The sequence below is a fragment of the Fistularia commersonii genome, chromosome 24 (genome assembly GCF_037954325.1).
Source record: "Fistularia commersonii isolate RoL2024-O1a breed Wild chromosome 24, RoL_Fcom_v1.0, whole genome shotgun sequence".
In the NCBI taxonomy this organism is placed as follows: Eukaryota; Metazoa; Chordata; class Actinopteri; order Syngnathiformes; family Fistulariidae; genus Fistularia; species Fistularia commersonii.
The window spans coordinates 4208011-4225166 of NC_141307.1; the positions used below are offsets into that span (position 1 = coordinate 4208011).

General features: G+C 45.6%; 2 protein-coding genes across 5 annotated transcripts in view; one reads left to right on the forward strand and one right to left on the reverse strand.

Moving 5' to 3' along the window:
• kcng2 (potassium voltage-gated channel, subfamily G, member 2) overlaps window positions 1-10313 on the forward strand; it is a 28473-nt gene extending 18160 nt beyond the window's left edge. The window contains exon 3 of the mRNA XM_086171712.1: window positions 8279-10313. Within this exon, the coding sequence (XP_086027838.1) occupies window positions 8279-9109 (831 nt within the window). The 3' untranslated portion in view covers window positions 9110-10313. The remainder of the gene's footprint in view (window positions 1-8278) is intronic.
• Window positions 1-17156, reverse strand: part of slc66a2 (solute carrier family 66 member 2) — a 67778-nt gene that overhangs the window by 26374 nt on the left and 24248 nt on the right. For 2 of the 4 annotated variants that reach the window (XM_086171716.1, XM_086171715.1), the window contains one exon: window positions 12620-15583. The exons of 1 other annotated variant lie outside the window; for it this stretch is intronic. In XM_086171716.1, the coding sequence (XP_086027842.1) occupies window positions 15373-15583 (211 nt within the window). In that variant the 3' untranslated portion in view covers window positions 12620-15372. Of the gene's footprint in view, window positions 1-12619; window positions 15584-17156 lie in introns of those variants that run through there. One more of the 4 variants, XM_086171713.1, reaches the window with a different exon arrangement.

Consider the following 17156-nt stretch of genomic DNA (forward strand, 5'->3'; position numbering starts at 1 on the left):
GAGACCCGCCCCGTCCCCGTTCGTCCCGTGAAGACCCGGGAGTTCGGATGTAACCTCTCGGTGACTCGGCGCTCGACTAACCCGCTCGCGCTCCTCTGATGCAAATCCCCGGCACTTTGAAGCAGAAACTGAAACGCCCGACGGCGAGAGAAAGTATAATATGTGCAAATACGGCGATGAAAAAAAAAAAAAAAGAAAAAAAGGGATTTTTAGCAGAAGTCTGCGCGTGTGAAAGATGAAGGGAGCATCATTCTTCTTCCGCTGCCATCCCAGCGCAAAGCAGCCGGCAATCTATCACGGCGAGGGTGATTTGTGCTCCTCAACCGCGGCTCCGTGAACATCGGCAAGCTTCAAAAATACGATTCGGGGGAAGTAATGTAATGTATTGTAAGACCTTAAAACAGCCTTAACTTTGACCCTTTATATTTTATAGTATTTCCTACTATTTCCTTCCTACTATTATCTATTACTGTTATGTTTTGCTTGGGATAAATAAAGTTTTTCTTATCTTATCTTATCTTATCTTATTTCCTTTGTCAAAAAAAACAGCTGCTGTTGGTCAGAAAGTGGGCGGAGTTTTGTCGTCCTTCCCGCTTTTCTGTTGAAACCCAAGGTTGCGGTGATGGATAGGTTTGGAAAGTAAGGGGTATGAAGTCGTGTCGATGGTTCGGTAATTTTTGGAAAGGAGCGCCTGAAAGTGAAATGGCAGTACCTTCCCGAAGTATCGGAAAAGGCCGAACAGTGTGGAGATTAAGAGGAGCGGCGGGAAGACGTCGTTCCCGGCGGCCCGACGCTCACATTAAATACCGTGAAACCACACGACTTTCTCACAAAGTCACATTGAGGCCTTTGCAAATAATACATAGCGTCATTTCCGGACTACAGGACTGTCTCAGAGAATTAGAATATTGTGATAAAGTTCTTTATCTTCTGTAATGCAATTACAAAAACAAAAATGTCATACATTCTGGATTCATTACAAATCAACCGATATATTGCAAGCCTTTTATTATTTTAATATTGCTGATTATGGCTTACATCTTAAGACAACTCAAATATCCTGTCTCAAAATATTAGAATATCGTGAAAAAAGCAATTTTTGTTTTAAAAAAAAAAAAAAAAAATGTCATACATTCTGGATTCATTACAAATCAAATGAAACATTGCAAGCCTTTTATTATTTTAATATTGCTGATTATGGCTTACATCTTAAGACAACTCAAATATCCTGTCTCAAAATATTAGCATATCGTGAAAAAAGCAATTTTTGTTTTAAAAAAAAAAAAAAAAATGTCATACATTCTGGATTCATTACAAATCAAATGAAACATTGCAAGCCTTTTATTATTTTAATATTGCTGATTATGGCTTACATCTTAAGAAAAGTGAAAATATTAGAATATCATGAAGAAGTTATTTTTGTTTTTTTTAATTGCATTAAAAAAGATAAAGAACTTTATCACAATATTCTAATTTTCTGAGACAGTCCTGTATGAACCGCTACTGTTTTCCACATGCTTTGGAAACCGTGGCTTAAACAACGACGCGACTAATTTATGAATTTTTGGGGGGGCTAACAAGCTTCGCGCCGCCAAAACATTTAGCCTTGTCTCATCGGACCGATTAAATGACCGTGAGATTCTGAGGTCGTTCAATTTGGACACAGAAGAAGACGACAAAGCTAACGGCTAACAGCTCCAAAACTGCCAGTGTAACATCTTTCCGTGTAAATATCGGATGTCACGATGTAACATGTATACAATGTATACAATCCTATAAATGTACTTTTGTGGTTTTAGCGCGCTATCTCGGACGACCAAGATACCAATTAGCTGGATGAGGATAAAGCAGGGATGAAAAACTGATGGGCTTTTCCTTGTGTGATTTATTATTAATGCTTTCATTTCCAGTACGTATTTATGGATGTTACCAGTATGTAATGAATTAAAAGTAAAAAAAAACGTGCCACAATGTGAACACCCGCAAGTTCAGCCTTTATATGTACACATATATATTTACTTACTTTTAGCCGGTGCGGCTTATAATCAGGTGCGCTCAATAGTCCGAAAATTACTGTAAATAAACACGACTGGCTTTTTATGAAAGTGACACAAATGGCTTTTTTTCAAGTACAGGATGAAAATGTAAGGTGTTTTATTTTTTCTCTCTCCTGATCTAAAAGTAAAACATTTGATTCATCTTTTAACCGATTATCGTAGCTGGTCGCTGGTCTAGAATACACATAGCGCAGAAACAACAGGTTTGGAGAAACAAATATTTTCTGAACGACCTTTGCGGGCTCTTCCTGCACCTCCGGCGTCAAAAGACCAATCTTTGAGCCTGAGTTTTTCGAAGCCTTTCGAAAACGATGTCGGATTTCTCCTTCCTCTTGATTACTGACTGCTAAGAGAAAAAAGTGCGGCGTCTGTAATTGCCCGTCCCCGCTGCGCCGCGAGCGGCCGGCAGAACGGCCTCTTGACACATGAAACAGGAGGACGTCTTTCACTTTTAAGCGTTTGAAAAACACTTCTGCCGTCGCCATGGAGACGTCGGGATTAGTAAAGGTTTAAAACCACGGCTCGTCGGCCATTAAGCGGAACGCCGTCCGCTGATATTTCGGATTGGCGGGTCGTGTTTTATTGAATTTTCTTGCCACGGGGGAAGGAGACGCACTTGAGGGAAAAAGACATGGGATATTGACTAATGGTCCTCCTGGGACGGGAGGCCGGACTTGTGCCAAAATCTAATCCAACACTGAAAGCAGTTTGTGTCCCGGGAGACAAAGCTCTCAGCTCCCGTCCAAATTCCCTGATTAAGTGTTTTTATTTTCGTCTTCCTGCAAAAAAAAAAAAAAAAAACAAAAAAAAAAAACGTCGCTTCGTGGCGGATCTGAGATTTAATTTGAAGATTTCGATTCATCCATGCCGCTTGTCAAAGTCAGCGACGAAGTAGCAGGATGTCATCTTTACCGTAGTCTTGAATGTGCTAAACGAACATTTCTTTTAATGCTAATTTCAAACGCTAACGTCCGCGCCTTGCTAAGGGGATCGTCGATCACCGCGGAGTTTCATCATTCGACCTTTGCTTTTGAGCGATGAAAAGAGGCGGCTCATCGTGAATCGTACTCTCCAATCCGACATGGCGGCTTCCCGCCTTTATCTTAAGTCTCCCGTCGCCATTAAGTATAAATATCGACCGTGATGTAATTATCCGGTTTGATTCCGTCGGGTCGATCGTCATAAATCGCGTAAATCAGCCTCCTTTGGGTTCGGACACATCCGGGACTTCCACGAGAACGACGGTGCCAATATTTGGAAACAATATGATGAAATGGAAGGGAAAAAGACGGAAATCCAAACGCCGACCTCCCCGTCGCCGAGTGCGGATTTCATTTGCGTCAGAGTGGAAGGATTCTTCCCTTTCTTAAGTGTCTCTCCGCAATTACACGCTAACAAAGACATTTCCCGGATCAATAAAAGATTTTTCTTAATCTGAGTAAGTGGTTACTGGTACTGGCTGACACACTGACCTTTAAAATGGAAAACCGCGCATTAAATTAAACCGCCATTAGTCATTTACTTCCTGCACTCCCATCAGTCTTAAAACAAAAAGGGGCGACGGGAGTGAAAATACACCCTAATTACGGCGGGTAAGCGCAGGTAAGACGCGAGAATTCTTGTCGAAATCTTTTTGCCGCGGCAACTCGACTTGAATTTCTTCACTTGAAGACGTTTCAAAGGCGGGTCTAGATTATGATTGCTTGTTTTCTGATTTTTTTTTTTTATCCTCCATTCTCACCCCAATTTTTCCCTTGTTTTTTTTCTCATTCTGTTATTACATTACATTACATTGCATTTGGCAGACGCTTTTGTCCAAAGCGACTTACAATAGAGGACATATCTGTTGTTATTGTTGTCTATTGTTATCTATTGTTATCTCTGCTATTGTTGTTTCTTCTATTCATATGTTTCTTCTATTTAACATCTATATTTATTGATATTGGGATCGTTGCGCTGTTGTAACAAAGAATTTCCCCTATGGGATCAATAAAGTACTATCTTATCTTATCTATCAGCAGAAACTAGATTGAAGGGGTTGTTCTGCTGATGGAGGTAGGAACTTAAGTACAACTTTGGGGGATTTATCCGGATTAGAGTCTGAAAAGGTGAAGCCAAACTCCTCAGAGTGTGAAAGAAAGGAGTGAAACCTGTCGGATGTCTAACTCGGTCTTTCCCCCGTGCACTGAAACCATTAAAAATGTCTTTTTTGGTGTCGGATTTTAAACGGTTCCAGAATATCACGGTAATTTCATCGGTCCGATGTGACGAGGCTCACAATTTGGGCGTCATGAAGCTCGACTGCCTAAAAATAACCCATAAATTAGCCGCCTCGTTTCAACCACAGTGACTTATAGTCCGGAATTTACGGTAAATACAGCGAAGGAATATATTTTTTATCCATTTTCTTCCTTTTCTTGGCGCCGGTTTGCCCACCCATGCTCCCTCACTGCAAGCGGACAAAGTAGTTCCTCCAAACTGCTGTAACATCTGCTACTAAAACGCTTCAAAGCTGGTGAACTTTGGGCGGGTGAACGACCGTTACCTCGTCGACAAAATCTCCCAGTTTGTTGTAATTCCTGTGAAATGACTCCGACTGAAAACCCAACGGGATATTTCGAATTTTTTTTTTTTTTCGGGTCGGCCAAAAATGACGGCAAGGATGGGGAAATGCACTTGACAGCGCGTGGGAAGCCGTCAGACAGGCGTGAAGTCATGTGACGCCAGTGAAATGAATGGTTATTGAATTCAGGGTTTTTTTTTCCCAGCATGCAGCGGGCGGGAAGCGGGTTCGGCACGCCGCGGTCATCCGGCTCAAACATACGGCCGACGTCTCCTCAACGCGCCTCGCAACTGTTTTCTGGCTCTAAAACGATAACGGCTAGCGACGCTAGCGGGCGGGCGGATCATGATTGACGGATGTTTGGGTCGGTTCCCGACTGATTGCGGATTGTTGGCGGCGACGCCAACGTGGATTTGAAATTGAAAACAGAGGGATATTCGGCTGTCAGACGATATTTCGGCCATATTTAAACGTTTTGGATGCTCCATGGCGACGAGACGGCGGAACAAACGTAAGATGACACCAGATCATTTTATGATCACTATGCACTAAAACAGTGTTGTGTAATAAGTGAGCGACGCTAACATTCAGACGTCGCGTTGGTTCAAATTCAAATCTTTGTACTTTTTAAGACCTTAAAACACTTTATAGCCTTGACTTTCACACTTTACGGTTTTATTTGCATTTCTTGTTCTCTCTCCTTCATACCATTATTTATTATTGTTATGTTTTTACTTGAAACTCTGGCACAACAATTTCCTTCGGGATAAATAAAGTTGTCCTTATTCTTATATCAATTCTGCCACATAAATATTGATCTATATATTAGTTCGATTTCGTCATTGCCGATCCGTCAAGTCATTAAACTTTTTATCAGCGCAAATTCAAATGTCTTCCAATGTGGCATTAAACGCTGGGAGGGGGATTTAACCGCCGCGCCGCTGCTGTGGCTCGGATACAGACAGAAATTGGAGTTGAAATCCTCCCTCCAACCACATGCTGTCAGCTCGCATCCAAGGGAATAGGAGTCTGACGCCAAAAAAAAAAAAAAATCACGTCTCTGTCAAAAAATCCTCGCTCGTTTTCACGCGCCGGCCATTATGTTTCCTGTCAGGCTGTGTGTCTCCCACTTCCACTCTTTCCTTGAATTACACTGATGCGTTTGTGGCAGAAAGCGCCCTCCTCTTTCCAATAGACTCCCGATGCACGCAGGAGCGCCGCAAATTAAAAAGCGAACAATTATACCACGCTGGGGCCGGTGGCGGCGAGGAGGCTCCGACAAGCGTGTTAATCCGAAAATACGCAGAGGCAGAAGTTTCACCTGATGGTGAAATCCTGCCGGATCCGTCGACCGCGCTCGGAGACGGTGCGGATAAAACCCGACGCCGTCCCTTCAAGGTGGATGTGGGGTGCTCGGAGAGACCGTTTTTAAATAATAGCCATCAAAAACACCGCGGCTTACACTTCTCTCTTCAATGTTCTGGTTCTATTCGGCTGAAAACGCTGGCAGCTATTTCGCATTTCAAAAATAAGCGCGCGGAGCTGCCGGACGGGAGGAAACCTCCGGAAGGATGTGAAAAGTTTACTTTTAAAGAGTTAAAATGCCCTCCCGATGCTAGTAGTACCCGCTGTTTGTCTTCTCACCCCCGCCACGTCCATAATTTGCACTTTTTTCATCCAGAAGACATAAAATGTAGGTGCACTGTGCATCCATGAAGGGTTAAACGCAGTGGTCAAATTTAGCAGAAGTTGTGCTCTATGGAAATGTGACGAATATTGTTTGTCACCATTATGTCGTCTCAGCAGATATTGTTTTTGTTTTTCTCAAATGAATTCTCGAGTCACGTCCGAAAACATATCGTGCAGGTCTGACTCCGAAAATATGACTTTGGGCCGTCAAGAAGTAAACGAATCACAGCGTCCTCTGAGAAGAAATGTGAAAAAGCAGTTCCTTGGAGAAAAAGTACATTTTCCCCACCAGTTTGGATGCATTTCTGAATATAAATAACAATAAACTTTCCACGAATGAAACCCCTTTCATTGCATAACAAAGCCAGACAGGAAAGATCAATGAGGCTCATCAATACCAATACAATGCTAACTGGAGCAGCTAATGCTAGCGCTAATGTCATAGCCAATCATGAAAATAAATTTAACCAGACAAGCGATTTGGCGTACATTGTTATCTTTTGTTACTATCATGCAGACATCGTTATGGTTTTCTCAAACAAGGTGCCTGAATTCTCGTCACGTCCAGAAAACACATCATTGACGTCCGAATCCGAAAATATGACTTTAAACAATTCACAGTATCTGCTAAGAAAAAAAAAAATTAAAAAATCCCCACCAGTTTGGATTCATTTCATAATACAAATAATAACTTTCCATGAATTAGACCCCTTTCATTGTACAACAAAGATCAATGAGGCTGATCAATAGCGATACAATGCTCAGTGGAGCAGCTAATGCTAGCGCTTACGTCATAGCCACATGGATCTCAGCAGTGGAGCAGCTAATGCTAGCGCTAACGTCACAGCCACATGGATCTCAGAGGTGGAGCAGCTAATGCTAGCGCTTACGTCATAGCCACATGGATCTCAGCAGTGGAGCAGCTAATGCTAGCGCTAACGTCACAGCCACATGGATCTCAGCAGTGGAGCAGCTAATGCTAGTGCTAATGTCATAGCCACACGGATCTCAGCTTGGGATAGCGGTTGATTTGTTTTGTCGTACAGCCTGGGGTCATTTTTTTTTTTTTTTTTTTTTGCTAAACAAGCTAACATCATGCTAGCTAAGACCAAGAGGACCGATGTCTGCGTTTCGTGACGAACAGCTTGCGTCTTCGCAGCTGAGACCGACTTTGGCTCTTCGGATATTTGCCGGAACGTCCAATCGTCCGAATCTGACGAAGCTCGGAAAGAAGTCACGAAAGAGTCACCGAAAGTGTTGCATTTCTAAGCATGATTTAAGTTACAAGCAGATCAGAATACAAAATCGGTCGCTTCAATACCAAAGCTGGGGTTTGCGTTGATAAAAACTGAAGAAAAAGGTGGACTGTGATAATTTCCTTTGAGGCAATAAGACAATAAACTGTTTGAAACCCATTCCAACTATTTTAATTGGGTTATATATTTTCTTGTAAGTGGATACATTTAGTGCTCGGCTGTTTCAATTTCCCTTTTTCCGCCGAATCGGTGGTTTACAAGGCTCTTTATGGTTTTTTGAAAAAAAAAAAACAAAAAGGAGCGACACAAGGAGAACAATTACAATGATAATAATAATGATAATAATAATAAACTAGCTGGTTGGGTGGAACCATTAGCCGCCAGTCACGTGACCTTCCACATATATAGCGGAATTTCACGCTGTTTATTTAGAAGCTATTTTTCCCCGTTTCGTGAGATTCAATAAAATCCAACCCTCTGGTTTTTAAAAAAAAAAAATAAACAAGTCTGACCGCATCACCGCTAAGCTTCCAGTTCTTGTTAAAAAAAAACCTCAAGATTAATTAAACGATTAACGAACGCGAGGCAAACGGATGAAACACCGTAATCTTTCGACTCGATGAGCAAGTAATGTTTTTAAAATATTTACGAACGCCGATCTATCGCGAAACGGGCGCCGCGACGTAACGCCGGTGTCTTCTCTCCTCCGGCAGGGCGAGTGCTCCCAGAGGTGCTACAACATCTTCGTTCTGGAGACGGTGTGCGTCGGCTGGTTCTCCCTGGAGTTCCTGCTGCGCTTCATCCAGACGCAGAGCAAGTGCATGTTCCTGCGCACGCCGCTCAACGTCATCGACGTGGTGGCCATCTTGCCCTACTACATCACCCTCATCGTGGACTCCCTGTCGGCGGGGGGGAAACCCGCCGGCTCGGGGAACAACTACCTGGAGAAGGTCGGGCTCGTGCTCCGGGTCCTGCGGGCGCTGCGGATCTTCTACGTGATGAGGTTGGCTCGCCATTCCTTGGGCCTGCAGACGCTCGGCCTGACGGTGAGGCGGTGCACGCGGGAGTTCGGCCTTCTGCTGCTGTTCCTGTGCGTCGCCATGGCGCTGTACTCCCCGCTGGTGTTCCTGGCGGAGAGCGAGATGGGCGCCAAGCAGGAGTTCACCAGCATCCCCGGGAGCTACTGGTGGGCCGTGATCTCCATGACCACGGTGGGCTACGGAGACATGGTGCCCAGGAGCATACCGGGCCAGGTGGTGGCGCTCAGCAGCATCCTGAGCGGCATCCTCCTCATGGCGTTTCCCGTCACGTCCATCTTTCACACCTTCTCGCGCTCCTACGTGGAGCTGAAGGAGGAGCACAGCCGGGCGCTGAAGCAGAAACTGGACTCTCAGGACAGCACCAAGTCCCAGAACAGCGAGGACTCGCAGGAGACGGACAGCTACCGCGGCATCGGCGAGGCCGCCGCCGCCGCCGCCGCTCTGAAGAGGAAGTCGATGGCCGCGCAAAGGGCGGGGGAGATGAGCGCGTTCAAGCAAAGCTAAGAACCGTGTCCGTCCGTCCGTCCGCTCCGTGAGCTGACAAGCGGCGAGGATCGTGACCAGCCGGGAGATTTGCCTCACCGGCTTCAAACCTCCCTGCGAGTTTGGCGAGTTTCATCTCTTTTCTTTTTCACGCCACGCTGTCGAGAAGTCAAACCGAAAGGCTGAGGTTGAAGAAAGCGCGATAAGAGACAGTAGGATAAAGAAAACACGACTTTCGCTCACGCCGATCCTGATTTTGTAAAGAGAAGACGGACTCGCTGAATTTTAAAGATGAAATCAACCTGCTTCCTTGGATCTTTAACACGCAGTTTATAGATAATTTGCTGTGCAGCATCATTTTCTTTCACCTTAGGCACCGTTAAGTCTCACGCTATCTGTACATGGCGTCGCTATCAACAAGAGCTCATTAACCCAATGTAGTAACTCACAAAAGGGCTACGGAGTCTGTCGGGAAAATTGCAATTAACTGGTAAATGACATCATACTCTTGTGTTTATCTGCTATTCCGCGATTCGGTCGGAAATAAGAGCCGTTTCGTCGTGCACGGTGTCGAAGCGAGAGGACGAGGACCGAACGGCCGCGAAGTGAACATTTCATGGAATTTGTCGACTTCGGCGTCGGGACGTTTGAGCTTGGCCTCCATCGGGCGTTTTGAAATTTGCACATGAAAATGCCTCTTGTTGTTTCCCTTGTCTTCATTAAAGAGACGAGCTAGCTTTGGAACAAGCTAGCGTTCTCTCCTCTTGCAGTACCCATCTGTTCCACAAGGGGGCGCCGTTACCAGACACATAGAAGCTTAAGTTACACGGAGTACGAATGAGCCGTAGCATACGCAGCTACGCGACGCGGTAACGTTCACCCGCTGCTGATGCTAAGGAAGTTAGCATTGTCTTTGACACGGACATGACACGGAATCCGACCCCTGCTGATCCGGAGCGAGTGAATGCTAAGCTAATTGTAAAGGGGCTGGTAACCCTCTGAGCTCTTGCACAAGTTCCCGCATTAACTCCGAGCTAAACGGGCTAAAAAGACCCGACGCAGAGACAAGCGAGACGGGAAGAGAAAGGAGACGGTCGACTTGAAAATGACAACAATCATAATGTGTATCGATGTAAAAATTGGTGTTCACGTATAAGGTTTACATATTTGCATATTTGGATCCCTTAAAATAAAATATGATCAATCCCTGATCCAAAACAATGAACTAGAGTGCAGACGTTTGTTTTTTTTTTTCAGCATTCAAGGTGAACCCTCTCACGTAGCTGCACTTTATTTTGTCAATTCTTTCCTCCTTCCTAGAAGCAGTCTGTGTAGAAAAGGACGTCAAACTCCAGTTTGTCGCCACGCCGCACGTCCGCCTTCGGGCGGGAAATGTTGGAACGCTGCCTCCCGAAAACCTCTTTCACATATTCCAAATAATTGTCATGTTATTACACGCTTTCATCTCATAATTGCCGCAGCAGCATTGCAGTGCCTTTCGAAAAACAAAAGACGAGTCACGCAAGCCGTTCTCAGAGCCAATCGGAGCGTCTCGCGGGGCGTGATCGGGATTTTTGGGGTTCGAAGCCGCCTCGGTCTTTGCCGGGTCGCTGCCAGCTCTAAAAGCACCCCGATACCTAAGAGCACGGAAATATATTTATACCGCGCGAGCGCATGAAGAGATAGAACATAATCTGAAACTTCAATGGGTTTTTTTTGCTCGGCCTCGTTTGAAAAATCTAATAAAAAAGTTATTCTCCGGCGCGGAGACTTTGATTTAAAAGAATGTTATCGCAAGCCAGAAAATGTTAAAATTTGCATCGGGGTCTGAGGCCGGATCTGTCTGCAGCCGGGTTCGTGTGGGTTTTTGTTTTTCCTTTCTTCTCACGTTTGGTATTAATAATAAATGTACGGTATCCGGGAGTGATGTCGGCTCAACCCGCTGTAAATTTGATAAATACCGACAGCGGCTCCGATGGAGTGCTCGGCCGAGACTCGAAAACAGCTCTTTGTTTATGCGTCAGGTCCCGCGGGGTCCGGCTAAATATCAACAAAAAGCTGGGTTAATTCACCTCGCAGCCCCGCGATCTCCAAATTACCGCACTTTGGGAGAGGGCTTGAATATCCGGAGCCATAATGACACACAATAATGTCATAATTGCCTGGATGAAAATTTAATTGCTACTTGGAGGACGTTCTCCTTCGGGGTTAATGCTAGCGCGTAAGCCAGCGGCTGCGCGCACAAGAGGCCGGGCTGAATCAAAAAACAGCATGTGAACAGTGAGAGCACTAGCATTCTCAGATGGCTGCGGACAGGTGTGCTAATATTTAGAAAACCTGCGTCGATTTCTTTTGCAATTTTTGAGGATACCGCCATTTTTGTGAGTGACAATCGGACCTTTCCCGTGATTAAAAAGCAACGCCGCGCTCTCTCATGCCAACTGCGGTCGTCGAACGAGTCCAAACGGGAGTTCGGTTCTTGTTCTGGAATCACAGCCTCCCTCTCGGGGCTCCTGGCCGAGGCTAACAAGAAAACATTTAGTTTTGCGGATTACGGTGAATCTCGGCGGGCTATGAAACCAAAAAAAGATGCATGTGTTTGCAGACTTCTGATAACTTTTCAGGCGCATGACGACTCGATTTTACCGTAGTTGCGCTGCTTTTTCAACCGTTTTTCGATCGCTTCATCTGTCTCCATCAGCTAGCTTAGAGATAAGCCTGAAATATTAGCCGTTAAGCTAACACTTCATGATAGCGTAGACTGGAGGCTGAAAGATTAGTAAATTCATACTCCTGGAAGCCTTTTCCACGACTCTGTATCCGGTTCTCTTTATGCATCCAAGCTTTGCTGAGCTTGGAAAAACCGGCGTGGAGCTTTGGAGAAAAGGGAAAAACAATATCGGATTATTTAAATCGAGATCTTAAACCGATAGCTATTCGACAACTGTATTTCATACAGCGGGAATATTCTTGAATATAGCAAACGTACGGCATTGGACTCGGATCCGTCCTCATCCTGCCATCTGAAAACACTCACTATTCACCTCTGGTCGAAACCGCTCCGCTTCACGTGAAGCGGCCCATTTGAAAATAGTTCAAACAAATAATCCGCCCCTCCAGGAGCGGCCGCCGAGTAGAACCTACAAAGTTCTCTGAGACACTTTTGATCTAAAAGGACTGCGACATTTAAAATCTACACCGTCGCACTCGGCGCTGCACGTCTGAGGAAGTTAAAAGGAGAAGCCGCCGGCGCCTCGGAGGATTCGTACTCAGACATTTTACAGTTTTTGCTACTTGGGGGAGTCAAAGCTTTCAGCGGTGAGTATTCGCCGCGCGAAACTTCTGACCCGCGCCGGTCAGGAAGCAAAGTGTGTTTTGTTTTCATCCATCGCATTTTGACTTGTCGCTGCGCTTAATGAAGTGAGATATGCAAATCTCTAATTCATGAAAGGCTAATAAAAATGCTAATCAGGCCTTCACCCACCAGGAACACTTATCAATTAATCAGCGCGTAAAGAAAAACAAGAGGAAATGATCCGATTCGGTGTTAAGAAAAGAACAAATTCCAATCCACCATTTTAATCAACCGGAATCAGGCTTATTACAGGGTATGTGCTTATTACAACTGGAGGATAAACATTTAAGATCCAGTGACAAACATCCTCATCAAACAAAACATGATTCCTGAGTCCCTCGGCGTCGTTTTTTTATTGGCCGACGTTTCACACACACGCTTTCACGAGAGCCCGACCGATATCGCCGATATCGTGAAATACCCGTTTATTAAAAACCCTCCCCGTTCTATCGCTCAAAGATCTGACCGGTTAGCAACCGACGTTGTTTATATGTCGGTATTTGGCTGGTTGGTATCGTGTGGCTTTTCTAAACTTGTGCTGTTAATAAACCAAAACATGACAAATATCCAAAGTATTCTAATGCCACCGTTCGCACAATGAGAACGTCGACCAAAACGTTTGGCTGTTCGACGTTTGAAATTAGCTCTTGCGGCGGGAGAAGCGTACCGTCAAGAAAACACCGAATGAGACGTTTAGCCTTACGGATGCGGACTTTATGAAGTACTTTTATCGTTTTAGTGCTTTTCTTCTTCGGGGAATTATCCGCCGGCATCGGTCGGGCTCTATTTGTGGCGAACGGTCTGCGATTTCAGAGAGAAAATCAAGGTGAAACCAACGTCGACATGATCTTCACACGTACAGAGCGATTCTCTTGCTGCCCGGCTCTTTCGCCAACCCCCTCAGAGATAAGTGCTTGTTTGAATAAAATAAAAAGCTCCCGGTTTTCCGACATACTGTTCGTAACTCGAACGCACTGGCCTGATGGCAGACAGCAGGTTCAGGAAAAAAAAAAGTAAACAGACTTCCATGTAATTACATTTGTAGACGTTATTCGCCCAAACTTCGCATCCCTGTCTGTGTTTGTCTGTATGTGCAAAAAGACCTTAAAAATAGCAACAACAGCACGTTTTTTTTTTTGTTTTTGGCGTGTGAACTAGGAGTGGGTTTCACAGGCTTGGCAGTAACTACGGAAACATAAACACATCACGGAGGAAAAATGTGAACCGAACAATACAAAAAAAAACATTTTTTTTTTTGGTGAAATAAAAAAAAAATAAAAAAAATAAAGCGGATTATACGGATTGAAAAAGAGGAAATATCTCGATCCCGTCAGGTTCCCTCGCGTGGCGCGGATTTGATTCGGAGATCTGAAATAAATACATGTCCGTTCTGATATACAGAAATGCTCTACCGTCACTACAAGACCGTACAAAAGAAAAGAAATTTGCTCAGTCACTTTTAATATTTCAAAGCGGTGAAGTAAATATTCATGGCTGCTTCCCGTCCGGTCCCGGCGGAACAGCAGGGGAGGCCTGTATTTCTGAGGTTTCTGAGGAGGAGGACAGAATGGGGTCCGCTTCGTTGCTCCGTTCGCTGACGGGGCTGACAGTCGGACGCCCGGCGCTTCTGGTCGCCGCTGGAAGAACGTTGCAAAGCAACAACAGCGAGAGAAATATCCACGGCGGACGAGTCCAGACAGGAAATTAACGTCGGGGGAGCGGCCGAACGCGACCTCGACGCCCGGACGTTATTGGATTCACGGCGTGGGTGATAATCCGGGGTTTGTTGTCGGGAAATGGCGAAGAAAAACGTCACGATCACGCGCAAAAGCGTCGCTCGTCCCGACGTCTGATATTTCCTCAACGGTTTGCATCGTAGCTCAGCTGTCGTTATGCGTCTCCAGGAGCGAGCGTGCCGCCTCCCTCTGAAATGTGCTTTTTTTTTTAAAAAAAAAAAAAAAAAAAAAAAGTAACAACTAACATGGATGAGCGGCGCTTTTTTTCCTTTTTCCGCTGCTGGACGGGTCGCGAGTGTTAAATCTCAACTTGGTCCAAAAGTCAGGTCCGGAGTGAGAAAAGAAGGCACGTTTTTGATTTCGCTGTTGAGCTCCGGAGGTCGGAGGTCGGAGGTCGCACTCATTTCACCGGCATGCAGTTCCAAACGTGCCGCGGAAACATCAGTAACACCGTGATCTGGTGGGTCGGGGGGGACGGGGCCGTTTAACGAAGTACAAAATGTCGTCCCAGCTTGAGTACAAAACTCTTGGCGCTGGCCTCGAGCGCTCGCTTCGATTCCACGACGCCAGCAGGGGCGCTTTCGGGGATTCTCGGCGAATCTGATTGCCTCCGGTCGCAAGATCGAGTCCGTGATTCCGCCGGCTGACCAAACAAGTGGGCGGGGAGGTAAAAGACGGGACGAAGGGAAGAACAAAATAACAAATGCCGATTTCTACATTCAGTAACGTATGTTGAGACTTGATTGGCTCGCGCGTCTGCGTTGCTGGGAGCGCGGCAAAACATGTGTGTGTGTGTGTATGTGTGTGTGTGTGTTTTAAGGCAGAGGTTCATGCAACAATCGTTGGGGTTGCGGACGAGCCCTAAAAGCAAACGTCCACGTTTCCTTGAGGTTCCAGTTAATACTTGTGCATCAAACTCTCCGCATGCACAGACGCGAGTCGGCGTTCCAAAAACAATTAAAAAAAAAATCAAGCATACCGTCACATCCGGAATAAATTAGACGAACGATAAATATTTGACTGAGGTATTGGCGCCGACGCCAACACGGCTGGGTGTCTGTATCATGCTCGACCGATGTGTGTGTGTGTGTCAGCCCGCGTCATCTCAAGTTGCTTTGGTACTGTTTAACGGCGTCCACAGCTTCCTGCCTGGTGTGTGTCTGCATGTGTGTGTGTGTGTGTGTTGTCAGCCCTCAGAGGGCTTTGGCACTGGTGGTGAGGGAGACGGTGTGCGACACTGGTTTCTGCGGGTAGCGGCTGTAGTAATACACCTGGAAAAGGATGGCAACGTCCACCGCCACCTGCAGGAGGCCGCAGATCCAGAACTGCACGGGCGCCTGGGTGAGCAGGAAGTAGCCCGTCTTAAAGGTGTCGCCGCTCGTCCACATCAGCACCATCTTGATGCTAAGAGGAAAGAGCGAGAAAAGTTGCCAGTTGTTGGAGAGTCATTCGAATTCATGCCGGTCTACGTTAAAGCCTGGAAAGAGGAGACTGAGGTTTATCACAAGAAATAACACAGACAAGCGACTATTCTTTTATGATCTTTGGAGGCGAGATCCAAACAATCCCGCCGAGTTCCTCCTTGCTCGGCTTTTTATTGCGTGAAAGCGTTTATTTACATGACAACATTCATTGGATAGTATAGTTCATGCATATGTTAAGTTGTCCAGGATGATATACAGCTGTTCTGTATATTTCCTGTGCATCGTGTATTTGCAAGTGTATTTGCAGTCCCTATGTCATCTAATGTAATGTAATGTAATGTAATCTAATACAGGGGTGGGCGGGTTTCTGTCCAGAAGTGTTTATCCTCGTTAGATTTACGTTTACGGGTTCTTATCTAAAGATGTTTACGACCATTGGAATCTAAAATCTTGGAGGGCCCAATTCCTGTTTGAGGACAAAGATCATTTGTGCATGTGAGTAGTCGAAATAACAGCTATAGAAATAGAGGGGAAACTCTAACAGCAGTCGATTAGAAAAAGGGAGGAGATATTTCTCCTCTCTCTCGCCGGACGGTGGGTCGGATTCCATTTTTTTGGGGGGGGCGATGCAATTTGGACGAGCGCCGTGTTCGGAGCAACGGAAGCGAGCGCCATCTTTGAGCACGACACGTCCTTCCGAGATGACAAATGTATGCTTCTGGTCGCCTGACGACCGCGCCTTTTTAATTCTCTTTCTCCACCACTAATGGCTTTTCCTTTCCTGTTCACGATCAATGCGCCGACTGAAAACGTGGCAGTTCGAAAGAACCCAAACGTGCTGCGATCTTAGGTTCGGCCAAAGTACGCGGGAGTTATATTCATGGCGTAGAAGTTCAGATTTGAACCTCTTAGCTCGGATTATCTCCGGGTCTATTCAGGCGGTGGAAGCCACTTGAGAAGAGCTCATTACCGAGAGCGTTTACATTCAGACGGCCTTTGTCTTTTTTTTTTTTTTCCTCGCACATAATCTGCGTCTTTCTCGCTGTAAATTCAAAATGCCACCGAGGTTAATGTGGCTAAACCCTTTAGCCGCCGCCGCCGCCGCTGCTGCCGCTGACATCGGTCTTCCGGAAGCTGTTATTTCTTAAAATATCAACTCTGCCACCGTTAATCTGGTGGGCGAGTAGTTCCTGTTTTCGAGACCTACGACGATTAGACATCATCGAACTGTCGACGTCAGAAAAACAGACGATACGCTGGTTTAGATGATCGTAGTTTCCCAAAAAGTGACGATGTAGAAGGTGATTCCGTTGACATCGTCTTGATTATGTAAAAATATTTTATTGTAAAGCCACGGCATCGAACAGACACCGCAGTCTGTCCAGAGAGCATTCGGCCAATGTAAACGTCTCTCTAGATCTGGCTTTCTCTGGACATCTGGGGTTTTCTTAGGGAAATACCTCTGAGCTCACTAAGATGGCTCTCAATCGTTCCAGCCTCGGGGGCGCCGAGAAAAAGGGCCGTTAACCTTTTTCCGATTTCTTTAATTGGGC